Consider the following 25,089-nt stretch of genomic DNA (forward strand, 5'->3'; position numbering starts at 1 on the left):
ATGGTATAGTCTGTATGCTTTACTCACGAAAGTAATGTTTTAGATATTGTTTTTCAACAATGATGACAAGTATATAGAAGTACACATTTTCAGGAAAGAAATGATGCAGGGAATCCAACTAGCATAACAGATCTCTGCAAAAATGATTTTACTTTACTGCCTCGAGGAAGGCATACAACCTAATAGTTTGGTGGTGTACAACCCCAGAAGTCATGTACTGTTCTATTGGCTACTCTGATACACAGAGGTAGAAAACATCACGTGTTACAATCAGGCCACCTATCTTTAGGAATTGTAAACTAGAATACATATTATCAAACTCAATTCAAGTTCGCACAAGGAGTTCATGACTGTGACATCAAACTTAAATTAATTTATGATATAGTTTACTCCTAAACCAGCTTACTGCTACTTACGAAAAGGCACAAAGAGCTTAATATAATGCACAAATAAAGCTATACAAATAACTAAATACTAAAAGTCTTTCAGAGGTGTTTTCCTCTTGCAAGATGTGATGCAAACTCATACCTATCCCTACATCGTTGCCCACAAATATTGCACTCAAACGGATCACGAAATCCATGACAACCCATGTGGATGGTATACATGACATGATCCAGAAATATTATCAGACAATGGTCGCATTTATAGCTGCTTGTCTGTGGTGGTCCATGTCCATTGCACTTGGCACAAAGCTGCGATGATTCCTCTCCATTGTAGCTGCGTTTCAGATCTCTTCTTGCCAGCGAAGATTCCGAATCTGGAGATACCATTGATGAGCGTTCTGATTCAGGATGGTCATACCCTTTTGATGGTCGCTTACCTGAACCAGGAGATTTATGTTGGTTTGGCAAGTGATTCGGTTCTTGCTCACTATGCGTGCTTGTAGAATCACTCATATCTTCATGAGCATCATGTGCACCACCACGAACTGAGTTTGTATGAAGAAATGTCGAGCTGCGATTAAGGAAATCCCTGGTTCTGTTCAAATCAATGGTCCTTCCATAGACTTGTTTGGAATGTTCGGATCTTTGCCCGTGTCTACCGGTGACAGTTGAGATTTGGCAGATGATTGTGTCTCTAATGCAGCTTGGGAATACACAGCAGTGATGGTTGGAGTCAGTGGTGTTGGTTCTGTGATACGTGGTTGCTTAGATAGGCTCAGATCTTCTGTGCTGTGTCCGTACATCTGCATCACACTTGTGAAGGTGCTCTCCAAACCCTATAAAGATAAGATTGAAATCAATACTTGATTGCTTGTTTAGTCCTCATCACTTTTTATTGTGTAACAGCTCACAAATCATATTCTATACAGCCACAGTTCAATTCCATTGGCATCTATTTGTGCACTTATATAATTCATGGTTCTATATATGACTGCATTCATTTTTGAGTAGTGGATGCCAGTGAGACTATAGTGTGTCTTGTTTCAAGTTGAGAGTAACACCATGTTTCATTTCGCAGTGGTAGATTCAAATCCGAGCTAACCTAATCAAACAGGGCATATACACACGTGCAGAAGAGCGACTTGCCCATACGCTGGTGACGCAATGGTGTGAATGGACTGATTCTAAACTGCCACTGTGAAATCTAACATGGCGTTCCTTTCAACTTAATGAGACACACTCTACTGAAATTATTGAACCTGCCTGATATGTGCCAAGCCAAAACTGAACATACTTGTTTCTGACCATGATTCTTTTCATTCAGAGAATCAATGGTGAGAAGAAAATGCATTATCGTCTAACAATTGGCTTCACATGTTTCATTAAAATAATACAATGAGAATCTTGGGTTTCTCTACTGGAAGTCAAATTATTTGTACACAAGAGCATTTCACAGGGAGCTATACACACATTACATCAGAGTCCAGTACCTTACTAAGCATGTGTGCCATAATAATTGACTGACTGACTGACCTTCTGCATGCACATTGGGTTTTGTAATGCACCATGCATGGCTGTATTGTAGTTCTACATCATGTTCGGGCACACAGTCGTGATCACCAACAGGCACTGGCTTTAGAAAGAATAACTTACATCTCCTTCAGCTTGGTTGTCTTTGGATTTATCCAAGGTGTCCTCTGCAATACCATTTTCAATAACACCATCAGCAAGTGTTCTTTCCACGATCTCTGGTTCTTCACTTAGTTTCAGTATTTGATCACCCTCTATACAAATGTAAAATATTGATTTAAACAATGATAGAATATGAAAATAAATATGACCCTAGAGTAGAAATTGTTCACAGCGTGACAATTGTCCACATACACTGTGTGATGAATGCCAGCGTATGCGTAACATGGAAGTATATTTTTTCTGTGATCTGTTTCTAAAATATTTAGGTGTTTTGGGAAACAAATAAGAGTAACTCCAGCAATCGGTAAACATCTCCCATGGAACAAGTTTGCTTGGCATGTGGTCAAGACAAATAAACATATAGGTGTAAACCTGTCTCCTTTAAGAGTCTCTAAAATTTTTCCCTTGACAACAAAATCTTTTAATTTTGATTTGCATGAATTTAAAGAATAAAGTAAGAAACTCACCAGGATTAAGTCCAGTGATAACATTCTTTTCTTTTCCTGGATTCTTTATCTACTTCCTCATGTTCAGTTCCAGCCTCAGGTGACAATGAGTTATCCAAGATTTGCACCCCAGACATGTCTTCAGGTACCACAAGTGCTCCATCATAGTATACTACATCCACATCTTGTATCTCATTCTGCACTGCACCCACCTGTATCAGGTAAATGATATGACAAGATAGTTAGTTATGAGGGCTCACACTGAACTGCTATAAACTTGCACATGAATTCAGGTTGAACTATAATTGACCTTTTCCGTAAATCCCACAATTCCTTGCGGTTAGATGTTGTCATTTGACGCCACGCCAACTTGTAATGAGCATTAATGATGTTCACTGAATGATGTGCACATCGGTGAGGCAAGATCTCGGGTCTTACCGCAAGGAGTTATGGGATTTACCAAAAAAAGGTCAATCAAAATACTTAATTATCAATCACCCGATACCATTCAGTACACAGAGATGCTTGTGTAACGTGTACAATGCAATGACCATGTGCTATGGGATAAGCATCACTGCTTAAGAACTGCCCAATCACTTATCTTCAAACGGCCGTCGCTAGGCTAGGTCAAGGGTAGGCTGCGACCTTGTTATTCCACAAAAAGTGTGTTTGACGAGAGTACCGTCTCAGTAGGTATGCACACTCTTGATCGAGAATTCAACATTTTGATTATAGTTGCTATGATTCATAACTTGCCTAACAGCATTTCAAACAGCTTGAATGATATTTTGGCTATGATTATTCAAGTTGGTTTACACAATGAGTAAGATTTTACTTCAGACTTTACAAGGCTCATCTTTACAACTACATATTTGAGCAAGATTAGTTGTATTTCTGCATTTAAAGCTCTCCATTGATTGCCAATGGGCAAGTCCCCAATTGCACCTGGGGTATGCCACCTACCAATACACAAATAGAATTTGAAAGGCCCAATGTGCTAAAACTCCAATTTGTTTTTGTCTCTGGGGTTAGCACTAGTACATGTAATAGGTCCAGGGTTGTAGCTATGCTGGTGGGCGCCGCCATGGCAAGAAAACAATGTTTTTAACAAATGATTTTTTTCATCGTGGGTGATACCCAACAACCTATTCCACAATCACTCATATTCACTAGAAAGATTGTGCTCCGAGACTGTGCTCTAATTCATGAATTAAATAGTAAAATGTGACGTGCCATGTCAAAAGGACACACTTTTAGGCAGGTTATCAATTTTGAGGTTTTTTAAAAATATAGAGATATTTTGCTCCACAACACCGCTTTTCCCCAATGAAATCGGACATTCCTAAGCGAAGATATTGAGTTCGTAAGTTATGGTATTACAAAATTGGAAATTGAGATATTGGCCTTTAAAAATATTATTGACAATGTTGAGAATAGGAATTACCTTGAAAAATGTCTCAAAAATACAAGATGCCAGTTATATTCCAGTCTGAAAATATCAGACAATATTTTAAACATTAATAACATCACAAATTCACGACGAACCCAAAAAAATCACCCCCGTGGCAGATTTTTGGCTATTTCTCCATTTTCGATCCTGCCCAAAAAGTGTCTCCTTTTGAGATGGCACGTCACAAATTAGCTAGCACTTAGGAGAGTGCCAAATTGACTAATTCAGCATAGATTCTGGCGCTCCCTTTATGCGTGCATTTCAACATGACTATAACCATTATGATGTATCGTTTCCCCCGGGCCACAATCTCTTGCTTCATCAATGTTTAATAAAAAAAACCATAAAACCACCTGACAGACGACTCTACTTGAAAGGTCTGCCAGCCCATAGAACAGGTTTTTTTGTCGCCTTACTGACCTGTTTCCTGAAAGCACACTTCTTCAGATGCTCCCTGAGTGTAACTCTCTGCTTGTAGGCTGACCCACACCATATGCAAATATGATTGCGATTGTGTTTATGTGTCTGTAGATGGGATACCAAAGCATCTCGTCTGCGAGCTCGATACGAGCATAATGGACACCTGTGTGGGCGCTCATCTGAGTGTGTTTTGACGTGACGGGTAAGATTTCCACGTTGTGAGAATGCAAATCCGCAGATGTGACATTTGTGAGGTCGGTCCCTGGAAGAAATGGGAGAGAGCACCTGAAAATAAAATGCAATACTACTGATGTCTAGGTGACCAGATAAAATGAGTCATAGCACTTAGCAGGAATAGTTCTAGCCATGCATGCTATGAGTAGCAAAATGAATAAGAAGAGCCAAAGTACAAAAAAGTTAGTTCTACTGAAAATGTTTTGCCATATTTTTCAATAAAAGCTGTGGATAAAATACTTTTTGTTTGTTTGAATATGTTTTACTTGCCTATGTTGAGGTAATCACTTTCATGTATTGGTTTATTTATCTAGATTGTTACATCCAGCAAAAGGAGTATAAAATCATGGCATAAACTCAGTCATGGGACCAACCTGTGAAGTTTCACTGGGTCTCTTTCATTTCCACCAATTAACAAACACATCAAGTCTAACTACGTAGAAATTTTCGGCTTCCAACCTCTATTTTTACAAAATCCAAGAGTCAAGGGTGCCCAAAGTAGTAAGATTACCTTAATTATATTCACAAAATACCCATCTCTGCTTCAGAATGACCATAAGAAAATAATATTTTGAAAATGGGAATTCTTTTGTCGGAAATATTATTCAACATAGTACAGCATTTAGTATTTAATGTTTAAATACCAAGCCTTATCATTCCCCTTTCATAAAAACTTGTGCTCAATATGATATTTGATTGAATATGTATTGGAAAACTAATGGAAAATAGTACCACTGTTACTTTTTTAGCAAACCTGACTCGCTATGTTTTCAGAACAGCACATTCTATTAGTTCAAAGTAAAATATCCATGTACTAACTACATGCCCCCAACTGCTTATCACATTTTTGTGTGACTTACTGATTTTCCCAGAAAAAGTGAAAGTGAGATGTTGCTCAATCCCGGGACCAAATATCCCAACTTATATCTAACACAAGCTAAGTATCATCTCCAATGTACTGTGTGGCTGAATTGCTGTTGTGTGCAACAATACTGCATATGTGTGACTAAGGCTTCTCGGCAGATGCAAATTCATCATAAGATTAAGACAGCTATTGAGATTCTGCAGATTTACATGGATTTATGAGCATCTGCTGTAAACCTCCATGTTCAGTGTTAGGTGGTTGCAGTCATAACCTTGTGGTTTTACACACATTTTGCAAAAAAATATGGTTTTTAAATATTTTTTTTAGTAAAAAAAAAACTATGTGCTACACAGAATTATTTCTTTTTAGAATTTTTTTTTAGCCCAGTTTTTCTTTTTTTTGCTGGTAGGCATCCATATAAAAGCCTGTAAATATGGCTTTTTTGGCCTAAAAAATTCATCAAGACTGCTGAAAATCTGATAACATTCTAAACATTTCCTTTCACACAAAAATTGATGATCGCTATTTTTATTAGTGAAAATCAGTGGCATCAGAAAAGGTAAAACATTCCATTCAGACTTACCCACATGCATACGCATATGCTGATGAAGTAAGTGAGCACTGTTGCTAGTAAAATCACACTGATTACAAGTAAATAACGGCAAATTGCTCAAACCAAGGGACACCTCCCCTCTATCGCCATTGGTAAGTTCCACACTATTGGTAGGAGAGCTAGGCTGTTCCCTGCTATTCTCCCTCAACCTGGCATCATCCACTTCTCTGCTAGGGGAGGTACATTTTGATGGATGAGTATCATCAGTTGACACATCTTCCATCCTCAAGTCTATTCCCTTATCTCCGCTGTTGTCACTTTGTTCCATGGTGTGTGAGTCAGGCGGAGTTGGAGGTGTAGCATGTTCTGGTTTGGGACTGTACTTGTGGTCTCCATTATGAATCTTCTCCACAACGACAGATGCATTGCTGTACTGGCTGTCACTGTCCATAGTCCAGAAGTCTTGTGGATGAGAAAGGATTATACTCTGGAACAAAAAAAAAAAGGAAAAAAACCCACACAATCACATTTTGCTTCATGTCAATTAATCGCATTATCAAACTTATCAAAAAAAATTGTTGCTTCAAAATGTACACTGCACCTTAGAGAACCAATACATTCATTATATCATCACTTAAAAAAATGCTTGTATTTTATAACCATGGCTCAGCAGCAAATGATTCATCTTCTGTAGGGTCAAACAAATGATGTTTCTAACAAGGATTGAACCCACAACCTGACAAAATCATGATCTAAACCAATTAGTCAATCACAACCTAACTTTTATATTTATGCAATAATGATCTGCATATTTTTAATTTCTAATTTAAATTGGGTGAATCCTTCAGTTTTCCGACACTGTTCTTCCGTAAGGAAAAGGGCAGAATGTATGAACAGTCAAGTGTTACTCAGATTGGAACTGGCTATGAGGTCTTTGTCATCTGCTGCATCAGCCTCACAATTCAATTAATGCAGAAATGGAGAGAGCAGATGATTGTCAATGGTTTTCCCTCCACCAGGGATTGAACCAAGACCCAAGGGTGCTGTTGCACTTGGGAAAACCTTAGACACTGTGCCACACTCCTGTCTGACAAAATCACATCAGAACATTTTGAGTCAAGCTACATAAAAAAAGGAAAAACAGAAACACCAAAATACCATCACCAGCTAAAATTTTCTGATGTAAAATATAAGTTACATTCCACTTGTAGAAGTTCAATCTGAAAAGAGACTAATTCAATAACGAATAGAGACTTACAATCCAAGGCTTGTTAGTACACAGCAAATGTGACTCCTGTGGTAATTCCCTTGTACACTTGTAAGCATTGAGAGCTTCTGTAATCCTTCGACAAATCCCTTCAATGAACTACAAGCCTCTGGCGGGATGCAACCAAATTTTATACAAAACTGCTACTACATCATCGCACAATGCACATGTTTTTGAATTAACCCTTAACAGTGGTTATGTGCCAAATTCGGCAGGTTTGACATTGCCCACACTGATGTAATGATATCACATTTTGTGCTAAAAATCGACATAATATGATAAGCTAGCCTTCATTTCACAGACTGCATCCAAATAACTGCATGTATATCACATTCTTATGCTAGTGGTTCTTCTGCCAACATGTTCTTTGTAAGTTTAGTCGGCAAGGAGTTAATCACCACACAGCCCTGGGAATACCAAGATTATTTTCTCCAGGAAAGACCATGCCAAGAAACATCCCCTCTCTCCCACCTTAAACGACTGTGACATGCAGGAAGGAGTTTAAATCTCCAGGAAAACTCCTTAAATCCACAGGAAATTTAACCAATTTGTCACATTTTCCCCTTTGCTTTTCCCTAAGCGAATACCTGGACACATATCAATTTGTGCACTACTCCAAAAATACACACTCCAGGTAAATGAACACATGTTTACAGGGGATCTTGCACTTTGTGCAACCTATTTTACACAATTAACTTTTCCCTATTAAGTTATTACTATAGAGTTTCTTTCACTTGCACTTTTGGCTGGTTTACAGAGATTCGTACAGGCAAGCAGCAAATCTGATAGTGGTTACTATTTGGTACCTATATTTCCAGTTAGGAAGCTTGTTCAAATCTGTATCAATCTCCACAGGAATGTATATAATCATACATGAATTAGATGTAATGTACAGATACAGAAAACCTAATGAGTGATTGAAACTTTATTTGGATACAAGATTATCTTATTAAGTGCAAAAGTTTCTTGATGTTCTGAACCTGATCAGATGTTGTCTGTTTTTAGTAATAATCGGAGAGAAAAACAACAAAATCGGGTCTTCATAATTTAAAACACATTCTGTTGTAGCTCAGATGCTTTTCATTACAGCATTGTGTAAGTGCTTGTCCCCATTAAGTGCATGGAAATTATAAGAAGGAATGGTATTCAAATATAGAGGGCTTAAAACCAGGACCGTAAATGTCCACATTTACAAGGGCCCCTCCCTTGTAAATGTGGACAGAGTGCCCCACTGACAAAAATGAAAGAGAAAATTGGGAAGGTAAAGGAAATGAAAAGGGCACGAATCCACTTTCCACCAAAATTCACTCCGATCAGGGGCCAAAATAGTGTAAAATACAACATTGTCCCAATAAAGCCTGTTTTACCATGATCATGGGCCAAATTGTGTAAAATACAAAAAATCTGCACGCTACATGGCAACATTACCCCAATAAAACCTTTTTTGAAAGCTCGAAAGACTACACTGTACAATCTCTCTAAAAAAACAGACTATATCCATTAATAATACCGAGTCAAAATAATGCAATCAGGATTTTTTGTCTTTGCCCCCAATTTTAATTTTCCCACTAACCAAGAAAGCTGGCTATATGCCCCTGTCCATGCTACAAGTAAACTTCTCAGCTATTAGTTAGTTGGCATCGTATTAGTTACGTGGCATCGGTGTCTTTTTGAGGTTTGGTTTGGCCATCATTTTTTAATTGTCCATCAGAATTTGATTTTACATTATAATATTAACCAGGCTTTAGAGGTTCAAAGAGTTCACAAATGTGTGGTGCTATGGCATTCATTTATGAATTTGACCTACTTCAGAGTAAAATAAACTGCTACAACAGCTAAACAATCTGTCAAAGACATTCCAGGACTAAATTTTCCTTCAAAACTATGGGTGTGTGGCAAGCTAAGACACTGCTGTGGATCAAGCATAAAATATCATATTTATCTATATTGTTTGTTTCCAATCACAATACTCCCACAATTTCAATTCCGTAGAGCTTCCAACTCAACTTGATTACATCAGACAGATTATGAAGCAACCAGGACAAATACAACTAATGAATTACACTCATCTCAAAGTGTCAACTGATGGCTGCTATTCCTATCTGGGTTAATAATACAGGCGTGTAATCTGTTCATTATAGCCAACGCTGGTTTCCACTTCACTACGTGGTAAACAGGATACAATAGGGTTGCCTGTGTGGAGGATATGAATGCCACAGACTAGCTGTAATAGAATGAAACTAATTGAGGAAGCAATCAATGTGACAATTATGTGAACAATTTATATTATTTGAGCCTTATTGTTTTTTGAGGAGTCAATGTCACTAACACTTATAGTATATTGTACATGCAAGTGTCAAAATTCATCCTAGGCCAGCATACCACTGGTGAGGGCGGCAACAAGATTTCCCTCAAGGGATATGGTGGTTTGTGGTGGTGAGCAGTGAAAGTGTATACATATGGATAACTTGTAGGCTAACTTTCAAACTGATCTTTAATCACCTGACCTTAATACAATACCGGATATATCATCACCTTCTTTATCAGAGCGACAAAAAAAAAAATCCAGGATCTAATGTTACTTTTATCCCACACCCTTCAAATTATATCTAGGCTTATCCATGCAGTTTCTGGTTTGTGGTAATCACAAAAGACCACCTTCAAATGTTAAATTATGAAAACCATCATCTCCACCTGAAAAAGTTTATGTATTATGATACAAGGGTTTCATATACATGTATGGAGCAATTATAGCAAAAAAAATGCTTTACCATGATGGTAATGCAAGTCTGCATTTTAACGGCCACTGACATCTTAATCCATTGGTACAATTTCCTCACAGACTTTACAACTGGGCCTAAGGAAATCTAGATTGTCTTACAAGATTAAATATTGCAAGCTATGGAAATCAAATGCTCTAATCTAATATTTTAATATTAAACTATAACCAATAAAATAAAAATCTCAAAAATGGGACTTTATTTACTGTCTATTTGATTTGAATTATTTTCTGACTTGAAATACACCTGATATATAATTTCATGTGAAGCTATTCTTGTATTATTATGTCAATTCGCCCTTTGCACAGATCCGCCATCATACTACCAAAACGAGGTTCTCCCTGCAAACATGTGCCCAAAAAGTGCATTTTTGTTTCTCTCGCTTTTTAAGCAATGCCAGTACGCTGCAATTAAAGCACATGTTTAACAGGCGACGCGCTTTACGCATAACACACACTTTGCAAGTAGAAACTTGTTTTGAAATGATTGTCCGATCGGCGATTTGCAATACAAAATGGAGATGTTTTGTTCTCAAGCAGAGGAGATATCTTACACTTCCCATATTGCATTTCTTCCCTATACTGATTTGCTACATCAGTGGGTTGATAGTGACAAAAATACCTCAATTAACAGAGCTCATCCAGGTCTTGCAATTGAGGTACTTCTATAATCAAATTAAGTAATTCTTGGCCAAACTGGAACACTGTGAGCGCTAGTGGCTCAGCGATAAACACACGCTTGAATATAGCGTGGTACAGAAGAAAGTATACACGCGCCTTACACTGCGTGCACGCTTAGTACACTACGTGGACGCAGCGCGCATGTGCCAATTCGGCCAAGAATTACTTAATTTGATTATAGTCACTATTGACCAATGTTGCACAGAATAGCAAATCAGTGAAGAGAAGAAATGCATTATGGGAAATGCAAGATATCTCCTCTGGGTGTGTGTGGTATACAGTTACCTGGGTAAAGTCTGCCATAATTGCTTAATTTCAGTGATCTTTGGTAATATCAAGGTGTATGTTGCATGTTGTACTGATCCATCATAGGGAGGTAGTTATATCAAAGTACTTCTTGGGTTCCATTCCTGCATAAAAAACAAAAACAAAAACAAAACAGAACAGTTATGTACCATAGGCCTATTCTGTTATTCAAATTTCCTTTATCAAATTAAGCGTACTGCTAGCCGTCCAGCACGTATTATTTTGCACAAGGTCCAATGCACACGCTGTCAAAGGAACCTTGGAAAATATTATACATATTAATTTCTAATGTAGCACAACACTTGCCATGAAATGCATGCATTGTCTCTATATCCATATGTCAATTCACCGAAGGATTTCTCAGGTTTCATTGTACATTTTACACTTTGTACAAATTAAATACCTAGCGCCATTGATTTGTAACACTAGTTTTTTAAATCGTTAAAGGCACCATACATTTTCTTAACAAATAACCCAGCAAATAAATGTTCTTAACACACATGCTATAAACAAGTTTTGGTTTTATTCAAAATGTTCTGCTTTAAAAACTTTTTTTATGAAAAACAGCTACATTTTAAAAATGTTGTCAAATTGTTATTGTAAAATATTTTTTGGCAAACAAACATTTTTGCAAAATATTTTGTCAACTCTTTAATAATACGAGGGTCATTCATTTTTTGCAATGTTATTAAAACACAGCTACAAGTGATACTTGTAAATACAGCAATGATACAAGTGAAACTTAAAACAGACAAATAAAATGCAACATTGATATAATATGTGTGCTTACTTTTTTTAACATAGCCTATTTACTTATGAAATTAACAAAACACAATGATCACCCCATTTTAAGATAATAAAACAAAGAAAATAAAAAGGAATTGCTACCACATTTATCACATAAAATCAGTACCTTGCATCCAACATCAATGCACAAAATCATTTTTTCCATCGATATGGTCAAAATAAAATAGATGATGAACAGTCTATGAACCATTGATGACTGATATTACTCTTGCATCCCTTCTTGGTCTCCACTGTAGTGTTACAGTTTTAATTTGTTTCCATCCAAGTCTTAAGATCCTATACCTTAAAATCTTCATAAGACTAATCTTCTAAATTCAGTGTCAAATACTACCAGTACTCAATGTCACCTACATGTACGAGTGTCATAACTCGTATTCCAACGTCCATCTCTGCACACACAGGGTTTGAAACCTAGCAAATTATCAGTATTGTTGTGATGCATTAGCCGTCAGTGAGCAGGTGTGACTGCCTTCCGACATACCCTGTTAGAAGAATAAATTGCATTTCCTATTCCTGGAGGTTGGTTGGAAATCTGAACCAAGGTCAAACAATCCTATGTACTATCATGTACTCAGAAATTGAATGGACATTTTTTTCTGAACATATTTTATGATTTTTCTGAACACATTTTATGTTAGTGTGGGAAGAAAATGTTAGTTGATAGACATATAAAGGAGGATTCTGTGATACTAGCATCCTCTTTTTATGACATTTTCAGTAGATATCCAAGAAAAAACTTTTCCCAAAAATTTCAGGTGATTCCAATTTTGCATTTTGCGAGTTATGCATGATTATGTGTATTACATACACTGCTCCATAGGCCAGTGTTGTAATTTTGTTCTGGTATACCAGAACGAAATTCATATATGACAATTTTTTGCTAAGCGAATTAATCTGCAAGAAATTTTGGTACATAAACATTATGTAGCCAGAGGTTTCCAGTGGTATAAAAATCTCAACTTTTTTGAGAAAAGTGGGGATGAGGCTGTGGATGTGAAATGTCCTTTAATTCAGGGCGTCATTATGGTCCAGTTCTAGGGACATTTTACTGATAAGGTCAAACTGTCCTATATTGTATACACATAAATATTTCTTTTTTTATATTTTCACACAGGTGTTTTCTGTTTTTTCTTACCACAAGATTAAAAATTATTTAAATTAAAAAAACACATTATTTGTTTTCAGTCTAAAACCTTCGTATTCTCAACCTATTAAAAGCAAAACTAGGTTAACCATGACTAAAAAAAACTAGAAAATACTAGAAAACATGAGTCAGACTTTTAATTAGCATCTCTGTCAACACCAACAAACTTTAAGGTATAAGCATTACAAAGTAACATATCAAAAGTCAAAGTCACTTAACATTGAAGTAACATATCAAAAGTCAAAAGTTACTCAATATTAACATATCTATGCAAAAACACTAGAGGTCTTTGCCCACCAAAGGAAAGCGCATCTACTGGGGACTTAAAAGACAAAATGATCATCACATTTTGTGGAAATGGAATCATCCGTACTAGATCACCATACAAATCTTTGAGTTATAACGAGTCAGGAAACTGCTTGAAGATTGGGTATCACTCGTCTCTATTCCCAGACTGTATGTATACTCTGGAGGCATAGATGACTTATGGTGCATCAATATCCTCTTAATTTTCTCTTGTCCACACAGGGCCGTCCCCTTCCTAAGCAGCACCGAGGGACTACTATATCCACACCTCCTCACATATTGGAACTGATGCACTATAAAGATAACATTCTAGGCCACCTATTTCACCTCCCTTGGAAAGCATTCAAAGCAAGGTACTGGCGATATCAGTGCGGGCCAAAGTTTCCCCCGTTTTGAGTGATTTGTGACGGTAGAGGATGTAGACCCTCATCTGTGCAGATTAGAAATGGTGGGATTAGTTGGATTTCCATGGGGAAAGTCAATCTGACCTCATGTCCTGTTAGTGTGGGGGTGCTCACAGAACACACAAAAATATCTTTTGGTTGCTCATGATACGTGGCTGAGTAACATAGCCTTAAAGGCACTCAATTTTTCACTCTGCACCAAACCAAGAATTGTACAATGGCTGTGGGCCAGTGTCAGCTTCAATTAAGTGAATATGAAATGTGCAGATAATTACAGGATGCTAAATCTCATTTATGTGGTTACCAATTAGTTTCCTTTGGTGAAAAACAGGAATTTCATCTGCTTTGAACTCATGTAAACACAACACAAAAAAGAATGTCCACACTTGAGGGGTCATAATTTTTGATACGGTTGAATAAATACAGACACAGTAAAATTGACTGTTCAAAATCGTCCAGAATTGACATTACACGCAAATTGGTGCAATATAAAATGTTGCAACATCTGTTAGTACTGAGTAAAAGGATACACTCTAATAATTACCAGCCACACACTATGCCCTACAATTTGGAAAGATCACAGTCTGTGCTGAATTTTACTGATCACCTATGACACACACACTGACCATGCTGACTGGGATTTAGTGTACTCATTTCATCCAACAGGGTGTGAGAGGCCACAGACCAAAAATGAGGAAAATCACTAAAAACGCGAAAAACAGCATAAAATCAGGGTAAAACATCAAATATGGGCTGAAAATAAAAGAAAACACATACATTTTGCCAAACAAAAATGAGGAAATCAGCTGAAAAGAGGACTCTCACACCCCTGATCCAAGTGGAACATCTGAGGCTGAATCATTTTCACATAATCTTTTTGAATTTGCAACTTTTGAAATTGCACCAAACCGGTAAAAACCAAAAAGATTTCGATTTTTTTTGACATAAATGAGATATTAATGTGTAGTCAAACAAAATTCTTCACAATTTTACTGCATTTAATCAATCCTATCAATAATTATGACCCTGCAAAGTGTAGACTTTCTTTTTGTACCTATTGTACTTGTCAGTTGAAGGTCTTGGTTTAAGTTCTGTAGTTTGAAAGATTCAAAATCCAAACAGGAATGAGAGTCATTACAGTATTTGTACAGGATATTGCTTTGTGGAATGAAGCAAATCTAATCAGAGGTACATTATCAAAAGCAATTTACATTTTGCATAGCAGAAATATGCCAGAGAATTGAAAAAGCTGGGACAAGTTGATACCATCAACAATTTGCTATCGAACTGGAGGAAATGCTAGACAAGTTCTTGTGGATAGAAAAAAAAACACCCTTGGAATGCAATATTTGCTAAAGGTGAAAAACTTGCAGAGAAGACTCAAATACTTGCTAGTACAGTTTTAACATGCATACTGTGAAAAACATGGCCTGGTATCCCAATCCCAGTTTGGGTATCATAAGAGTTGGACATCCAAGGCCAGTCGAGTGCAGATCTGTCGGAACATGCTTTTCAATACGGAATAAATGCTAACCTCATTGTGACATCATCCAAGCAGCAAAGTTCATTTCCCATTGAAAAAGCGTTATCCAACGGATCTGCAGTCGACCATTCTGGTTAATGGTTCTCAATGATTTTTGATCAAATAAAATCTTGATGAAAACCAAAGGAACAAGGTGATGGCCCTGCAAGAAAAGGGTGCTGGAATACATAAGGGAACAAACCATAAGTCCTATGAAAGTAACTAGTTTTGTTAGGTAGCAAAGAAGGGGTTATAAATGTTAGCTTTGTTTCACCTGTGCTCTAAAAACACTTCTGATTTTGTTACAGACTGGGAGAGAGGGGATGGGAGTGGGTACATTGTATGTTAAAAGGACATAATCAATCTTTTGGTTTTCCCTAAAGCCTTGAATGCTGGGTTTGAAAGATTGCCAGCTAAAAAAGAACTCAAAAGCGGTGTTATGCAAGTAACCATGGAATCGCCTAGTTTGATCACAGAAATAGTTCAAGGGCATGAATTTCCAGCAAGCTGTATTGACTGGCGTCACTGGGCTAACCGGGTAGGGGAGACTCCCATCCTACTTGTATGTAGTTACCAGGAAATTAAACAAACTTGTAGTACCCAACTAATAGTATAATGACTCTATTTACTAGGGTTACCATATGCCAGCGGTTCCCAAACACTTGTAAGTTACCCAATTTTTGCCTTATTTATTTGTCGTGACCCACAAACTATTATCAGGGAAGTCCTATTATAGTGGTACGCATACCCGCAGATATCCAGGGGTGAAGTTTGAGTTGTCCAGCTTATGTAACTTACTAGTACAGGCTGAGGCAAAATGTAGTACACTCTTGTTTGTAGTGCTTTTGTACAAAATCTGTAATCCACTGTGAATGACAACAATATCATTGGAAAGAGTAGAGTCTGAATGTGTAAATTAAAAAAAGAAAATACGAAACATGAGTTATACTCGTTAATTTTGTTAGCCAAATCCAAAATTTATTACCGTACTCAGGGGCTGTGCAATAATTATGAGTCATAGGGGAGCGTAAAATTGAGGGGGCAAGCAATTTTGGCAAGCTGAGAGGAGGGCAAGTGATTTTGGCACACATTCATGAGGCAACTTTTAAATAAAAGGCTTAGGAAAACAGTACGGAAATGCTTAAATATGCAAATTTTCCTGCTCGCTGCGTTCGCTACATGTATTTAGACCATTTAAGGTTTGTAAATTGGGATCCCAAAAATTTAGCATAAGGGGGGGGCAAAGAATTTTGAGCAGGCCGAGAGGGGGGAAGCAATTTTTGGTGGTCCAAGAGGGGGGACAAGCAATTTTTGGCGAGCCATTTGGAAATTTTCCCCCCCCCCCCCCGGTTGAGTTGAGTGAGTGTTTGCTTTTCTTTCTGATTCTAGGGTGCTGTCATTTTCTTTGGAAGGTGGATCGTGAATATACTGGGGGGTCATAGAATTTTGAGACCAAAAATAGGGGGGGTTATAATTTTTTACACCAAAATTAAGGGGGTTATAGAATTATATTATAGAATTGAAAAAGCTGGGACAAATTGATACCATCAACAATTTGCTAATAAACTAGAGGCTATGTAGACAAGTTGTTGTGGATAGAAAAAAAAACACCCACTGCAATATTTGATGAAGGCGAGAACTTGCCGAGATGACACAAATATTTGCTTTTGGCAAAACATCCAATTCTTTGATCATGAGAGGATGTACCTTCTGCGTACTGTTGCATAATAGCGTACTTTTCTTAGAACAACACGATCGCGCGACCAAAGACTGTGATTGGTCAAACTCAAAAGATGTGCTTGCCCCGCAAGCGTGTGTCTTTGCGTAGTACGCTCGACTCAAATATCTATGCGTACCGGTACCCAAGTTGGCTCTCATGATCCATAAAAATTTTTGCCTATAGTACAGTTTAACATGTATGCCCAGTATCCCAATCCTAGTATGAGTATCATACAATGTAGGAGTGGGACATCCATAGTTGGCAGTTTCGTGGCTTCTCAATAATTAGTGATCAACTAACTCTTGAAATCTTGATGAAAACCAAACGAACAAGGTGATGGCCCTGCAAGAAAAAGATGCTGGAATTCCAGGAAAGGGACAAACCAAAAGACTGATGCAATGTCCGTCCTTCCATCTTTCCATCCCTCCGGATTCTTTATCTCGTGAATGGATGGGCGGATTGACTTCAGATTTTAAGGATAGGTGGGTGAGTGGGTCGATCTATCGTGGTCAAAAACTCTGGCTACTTTTTTTTTTGGGTGATGTTCAAGGTCATACTGAGGTCAAAGGTCATTTGAGGTCAACCAGTCTGTAAATTAAATTTTGGTCTCATATGAACAGTTTAAATCCTATTGCAACCATACTTGGGTCATAGCTGCACTATGGGAAGTTGTGGATGCCAATCTAGTACTATGTACATACACGATTATACGTACAGTACATTAATTCCAATGACCTTAGGCAATTTGAAACACAAGTTAAATACGTTTAGCATCACAACTTATATAATGTTGGCACCGCTGCTCGCCATTATCACTTTTTGCCGACTATGTATTGCGTCAAAATTCTTCTTTAGTTTTTTCCAGGCCTACAAGTATTCCTAATGGCGTACCTGAAGATTTGCTTCTTTTTCCGCTGCCACCATGTTATAGTTGATTTTAAATAATAATCATCAAACAATGACAGTTAAAATAGACAAATCAAACGACAACGATTTACATAAACAATATTCAGCCTTTTATTTTCATGCAGGGTCTTAGGCAGGATTTGAAGGTTTGAATGTGTAAATTCAAAAAACTGGGTGTGTAAATTTAGGATTTGTGTACAAAGTCAGAATTGTAGGCTGAGGCTGATCGGTTTAGAGTTAGCATTGGTCTGAAAAATTAAATTTCTAATATTGATATTGAAACATACCTCACAGTTTGGGTCAATACTAATTCTCGCTATTCACAATAAGGGCGCCGCCAGCAGTTTGCGATGTAATCGTGATGTATCATGGGAAAAGGTCGACATCCAAGTCCGCGCGATACGAATATTACCATGCTATTACATAGGAACATGTGACAATATTTTTTAGTTTGTCAAAATAAAGGTGTTACACGCGAATCGATACTCAATAATACTTAATAATGTGATTTGAAATGTGCACAATTAATTTTTTCTCTATCGATTTGCGTGTAATACGTTATATTGACAAACTAAAAATATTGTCACATGTTCCTATGTAATAGCATGGTAATATTCAGATTATGCGGACTTGATGTCGAATCTTTTCCGTGATACATCAATTACATCGCAACCTGGCTGGCGCTTCTTTATTGTGAATAGCGAGAATTGGAAGTTGGAACTATGAAAAAAAAATTGAAAATGCATTCAGTATTCTGGAACATCCCAATATTGCCGAAGGGGTGTAAGTAATATGTGTCATGGACAGACATGGCCAATTCAAATTCAAAAAGCAACATTTTCAAGTTAATGTTACATTTTCAAGATTGGTGCTGTTATATAGCTAGATATTTATAAAATAGGATAAACATTTTATAAAATGTTGGTGGGAAATAATACAGGCGCTATCACTTAGTAACAGCATGTCCGTCCATGATGAAAAACATGTTTGAAAGTGTTTTAACTATTTGCTAACACAGGGTAGAAAAATAAAAACATGCTGAAGTATCAATCACATACATGCCATTTCCCATGCAGGAATGATATTTAACAAAGGTACCATTAATTAAGATAAATCTTCAATTTAAAATTTGTCACAGACGGACAAAATAAGTGTCACAGACGGACATTTTAATTTCAGGGGGTCTATTTTAAAGGTGACCAATCTCTTGATGATGCTCAATCTTTGCAAAGCAACACAAATTAAATACCGTATTTAAAGCAAAAGGTGCCTTCAGTTCACTTTCATTGTTATTTTATTCACTAGTACTGAAAATGGTACTTTGTGTCAGGAATATTGGTCCCCAGCCATTTTGGGACAATTTCAGGGGGATGTACAATCTCTTGATGCTCAATCTTTACAAAGCTACTAACATTAACCAGTTAAACATATAAAGCAACAGATGCCTTTAGTACTTTCATTGTTGCTTGATTCACTATTGAAAATGATATGTTACTCTATGAGGACTGTAGACTGTCCCACAGTCTCGGTGCGGTCCGGCCTGGATAATGTAACGATACATAATTACATAATAGCCTACCAAAATATGCCATACTCCTTCACACCCGGTACCCCCCCCCCCCCATTCTAAATACACAGCCCAAAACCAATTCCTCTCTCTGCACAAATTAGCTCAAATTGATGCCACTACACTGATCACACCTCCTAGATATTGAACTCTAAACTTCAGTGACCGCTCCCCACGCCGAGACTGTTCCGAAGTGTTAGAGATTTCACTTCCAAATATTCGTTCAACGAAGCCCGGTGATTCTGATGTCAATTCACGAAAGCCCCGCCCAGTTTCAATTCAAATATGGTAGCACAAAGCTATGCCATGGGATATGGCCTTAAGATCGGATGGGACACTTGTCAACAACTGAGAGGTATTGAGCTCAAGTGGAGCGCGTCTGATAGACCCATGGTGCAGCGCAATAATAAAAGGCAACCACTCGACTCGGACTTGGGGGGCCTATTGTCCATATTGCGTATATTATCGCGTGCGGTTTGCAAATGTTTGCACATTATTTAGCTAGGGAAGCCTTTTCAAATATCCCCGCGCTGCCAAGCTGCGTTGATTGGTCGGATACAATATCGTTGTTTTAGTCGCTTACACAAGCGTTAATGTAGTGAAAACATGGACGTGGTATATAGAAAGATTGCGTGACTCCAAATCCGTAAAAGTGAACTCCCAGCATTTTGTGGGAACTGGAAGTCAAATTGCTTACAGACTGGGAGGGTCCATGTATTGGGTTGATTTTTAATGCTATGTAATCTACATTACCAGTCGTTCTCCATGGACCCGAGGGAGGGTCTATGAGGACTGTGAATTATAAATAACCTTCAATATTGGTACACAGTCATTTTGGGGCAATTTCGGGGGGGGGGGTCTATTTTAAAGATGACCAATCACTTGATGCTCAGTTTTTGCAAAGTAACTAACATTAACTGTTTGAATATATATAACCAAAAGATGCCTATTTACTGTTGATTATTCAGGGCTGTTAGATATGGTACTTAGTGGAGTGAACTTTTTACAAAGACTTCGGCCATATGGAGCAAGTTTAGGGGGGTCTATCTGAAGAATTAAGGGTCCCTTGTTGATCAATTCTTGAGGACAAATTTAAACACATATGGTCAGCACAAATATAGTAAAACCAAGTTTAGAGTTCTTTTGATGTTTATAAGCTGTCAAATATATAGGACATTGTACTAAAATTTGTAATGAAATGTCCGTCCGTGACAAAAATTCTGTCCGTCTGTAACAAAAATGGATATTTGTTGTCATTATTGCAAGATAATTTTTCCATGGCAATGTGCAGTTACTGGAGCTGCTTCAACTAAGGGGTGGTCGTGCGTCTTGAAAAAAAGGTGGTGATGTTACATTTTCCCAAATTTGACTCAAAGTAAATGATGATATCTCTGCCAAGCAAGTTAAGTTATTGTCATGCTTGTGGTCTCATTGTATTGCTAAATAAAATGCACTTTCAACCCTGTAAAAAGAATTCCGTTAGCCTTTTTAATACTGACACTGCATGTGCTTCATAGAATTCAGAATCTAGGCAGGGTGGCGAAGGTGGGGGATGTGGAGGTGGGGGATGTGGTACACACAAACTCTATGGGATTGATATTTTTAGTGCATAATCTGCTTCTGTAAAGGCTGTAAATTGGATTTTGACTCTACTTACTTGTAAAAAAATCTAACATACTTTGGGATACCCTGTATTCCGAGATTACCAAATAGCTGTGATTTTGGTTTCTTCCAAAGTCAATGGGCTCTCTCTATCCTCTAACCAAATGAATGTTGTTTACTTTGAGTTTATTACTGCAAGTTGGTAATAAGCAATTCATTAAGTAACCCATTTTTTATCCGAATCTTTTTTATTCTGGCACCCTGTATAACTTGAAGGTCACCCTGTATAATAAGTTGACATATGCATATTTGAATTGCTTAAATGCCTTGAGCTTTCCAAAAATGTATACTTTTGCTAGTTTAGGGTTGATAATTGCTGAGATTTTAGAAACTCGATTTGTGTAAAAATTCATGATATTTGTGATGTAACACTAAGGGTGGCGAGTTCAGGACACATGACCAGGTATTTATAAATGACAATTTTAAAAGTTGCTCCTCTGGTTAGCATTTGTGTCTGTCTGTGACACCCATAAGTGTCCGTCTGTGACAAAATTTGTCACATTCTCCTGGAAAGTATTGGTACCATAAGTATTGATTAGTTTAGATAGAAATGACAAGAGTACGGTACTATCTCGTCCGTCTGTGACGCAAACATTTCTTTCATTCTATTTTTAGTAACAAATCATACCTGCCATTTAAAACATTTTTCAATAGGCTAATGATACCGGTACTCTTCATCATCAAAAAAAAAACAATGAAGCAAATGTCAGCAGTTGTTTTTTACCAGGCTGTTTTTCTATCAATTTTGAAAATGTCCGTCCGTGATTAAACCGATCAGCCTCAGCCTAGTCTTGCCAGCAAGACATCAGTCTTTATCATAAACATAATGACATTCTATGGCCCTGACTCTAATCGTCCCAATGATAAATGAAGATACTGAGTTACAGTTACTGGAACTAAGAGTATTTAGGCCATGTGGGCAAAAACTTGGTGTGTTACAAATTTGGGTGTGGATTGTAAAACACTCCCTACATACACGGACTGGCTGCCTAACATAACATGCTAAAGCCCTTGTTTTCATGTCTCATCGCTCTCATTTCATATCTCAGAATTTTTCTCTATAGTTTTATTTAGGGAGCACGGTGGCCTAGCGGAACGGGCACTGACTCATGATCGAAAGGTTGCGGGTTCGAGCCCGGCGCGTCATCGTGTTGTGCCCTTGAGTAAGGCACTTTATCTCGATTACTCCTCACCACCCAGGTGTTTAAATGGGTACCGGCATTCTTAAATGCTGGGAAGGTAACAGACTCGCTGTAGAGGAGGTGTAGCGATCCCCCTATAGCAACATTACATAGAGGAGTCTGGCCCAATCGCCAATGAAAGAGAGATGGGCACTCCGTTCACTGTTTATACAGGATCGTCTCCTTTACCTTTACCTTTACCTTAAATCGACATTGCGGTCGGACAATTGAAGAGGCTGGACTATATTTTATGCCCTCATAATATTCAAGAGTGAATTCCAATAAAAAAAACTAAAATCGCGATGTCGCGAGAACCTGCGGACAAGCCGGACATAGCGCGACATTTGAGCGTATATTGCAATTAATCGCGCATGACAGCAGTAAACCTTTGACAAGCTGAAACACACTTGTGTCCGAGGCGATCTGCTACCGGGATCTGCTGTTGCCGACTGCAAATTTATGAATGAACTTTGCGCTGTACACATTGTTTAATTATGACTATGCAACATCCCGGTATATAGCTAAAATAATAATTTCTCGATCATGAGAGCTCAATAGGCACGCATAATGACAATTGCGTCAGCGTACATAACGCCTACCACACACACTCTGCATTTCCTGTGCGTGCACAATCGATCGCGCTATTGTGGCATTCCACTAAACTTGCAACATTACGCAGTGCACGCAGGTCACAGTACATTCATACTCTCATGATCGAGAAATTATTATAGCTATAGTATGCGCTCGTCAAAGGCTTACTGCAAAATATATTTATTATAATAATTATATAATATGCAACAAAAAAATCAACATACCGTAAACCAGAGAAGATGTAATAAAGAGGAGGGTCAACGGAATTATATCCTTGAGATAATCCCGTAGGTAATCCTGTCGCATCTATTCATAGTCCTTTATTCTCAAGTAGTTAGACATCCACTTGAAATATCCTATGATGTTATGTGTGTGACCGCCCATGGTTGACCAATTTTCACTTCAGAATTGAACATATTTCCAATGTTTCTATAGAGAATTTGTTAAAAAGTATGAAACAGCGTGTGTTAAGGACCTGCTGCTTGGATGGGATACCACATGTGGATAATACAAGAAAGAAATCGAGTGCTGTAAAATTTCTCCCCAAATCCACCGTTTTTTGTAAATATATAAATTTCTAAAGAAGAAATTTTTAGGATTTTTTAGAGAGGTGATGATTGTTGATCATTTCTATTTTATTATTTTATGTATTTTCCTGTCATTTCCTGCCAACCTAATAAAGATATTCTGATAATTGTTAACATTCTTTATCATAAATAATAGAGTCTGAAAGTGGCAACAAGTAGCAAAAATTATGATTTGCCATGGAACTTCAGTCATATTTTATCTGAAATCTGACAAGATGACAGGGTCTGCATGCACGGTGTGTATGGCATGATGACATAAACACACTGACATAACCCTAAAAGCAGTCAGCTGCAACTTGTGTATCACACCCATCCCGGGTTCAAACCCTATTGTGGTATTCTATTGTAAAGCAGCTAAATAGGGTGATGCATCATTTACTTTGAGTGAGCGGTCTCACACATATTTTGTTTGAGGATAGCTTGATCAACCTCCTCTTTATTACATCTTCTCTGCGTAAACGCATGAACGTAATAAATTAAAATTATTTTGCTGATCAATGTCGATCATTTAAAGTGTATTTTGGTCAATCATAGTAATGCTATTCTAATTTAATTATATTGATTTAAAGGGGCATTTCGTGATCCACAGCCTCATCCCCCCACTTTTCTAAAAAAAAGTTGAGATTTTTATATCGCTGGAATACTCTGGCTACATAATGTTTATGTACAAAATATTTCTTGCAGATTAATTCGTTTAGCAAAGATATCGCGAAATTTGAATTTCGTTCTGGTGCACCAGAACGAAATTACAACGTATTGTCTATGGAGCAGTGTAATACACATAATCATGCATAACTCGCAAACGCAAAATCGGAATCAACTGAAATTTTGGGAATATGCTTTTTTCGTGGATATGTACTGAAAAATGTCATAAAAAGAGGATGCTAGGATCACGAAATACTCCTTTAATTGTTACTACCTAAATGTATTGAAATTTATTTATACCAATGACTCTTGTTTACATTTAACTTTATTACTTTGTTGATCTATTAGTGTATTAGTATCACTTGTATATTGATGTTGATGATTGATGAAAATAAAATAAGAATGAATGAATTCAACAATCAACTCAAGACAAACTCAGAAAGTCTACAGACGTGCAACTTGTAGTTGTAGTCCGATATATATGAGACAAAAGCTATAATTTATTTAAGTCTACAGAAAGCTCACCTTGTTTAGTACTTGTGATGTGATGCTGGGTACGTTTTCACCACTACATGCCTATTAAATTGATGTTTCAAAACATAAACAACGCATGTAAGTAAACAAATGGGAACAGCTGATGTATTTTTTACGAATCCAACTAAAGGCAGCGTAAGAGTGAATGACGTCACTCTCCAAATATGGTCAACACACTTCAGCGGGGTCTTCAACTTTGTTTACAAATTGAACAGCGTACTTTGGCGATGCCGTGTTGTGTGCCTGGTTGTGTGGTAGACTCGCTGAGTCTCATGGACGCCGTTCCTATGTCCATCATTGTGTGGTGAGTATTGTGTGTTAATTTATGACCAAAGTCGTCAGATTGCTACGGATTTGTGTTGTCAGTTCTGGTAAGATCAAGAAGATCGTAGTACTTTTGTTTAATGGGTTAATATTTACAATGTTTACGAACT

The 25,089-nt window shown here is 37.4% G+C and overlaps 1 protein-coding gene across 1 annotated transcript; it reads right to left on the reverse strand.

Annotated features, from left to right (window-relative positions):
- Positions 1–140: 140 nt before the first annotated feature.
- Positions 141–24,758, reverse strand: LOC140155127 (uncharacterized). Its single transcript, XM_072177837.1, is given in 10 exon segments — positions 141–1,030; positions 1,033–1,222; positions 2,040–2,170; positions 2,546–2,576; positions 2,578–2,736; positions 4,395–4,656; positions 6,073–6,533; positions 11,059–11,183; positions 23,114–23,318; positions 24,647–24,758. Coding segments are annotated over 8 exon segments (1,797 nt in total). The 5' UTR covers positions 11,077–11,183; positions 23,114–23,318; positions 24,647–24,758; the 3' UTR covers positions 141–485.
- Between the last annotated feature and the right edge of the window lie 331 nt (positions 24,759–25,089).

The sequence above is a fragment of the Amphiura filiformis genome, chromosome 6, assembly GCF_039555335.1.
Source record: "Amphiura filiformis chromosome 6, Afil_fr2py, whole genome shotgun sequence".
In the NCBI taxonomy this organism is placed as follows: Eukaryota; Metazoa; Echinodermata; class Ophiuroidea; order Amphilepidida; family Amphiuridae; genus Amphiura; species Amphiura filiformis.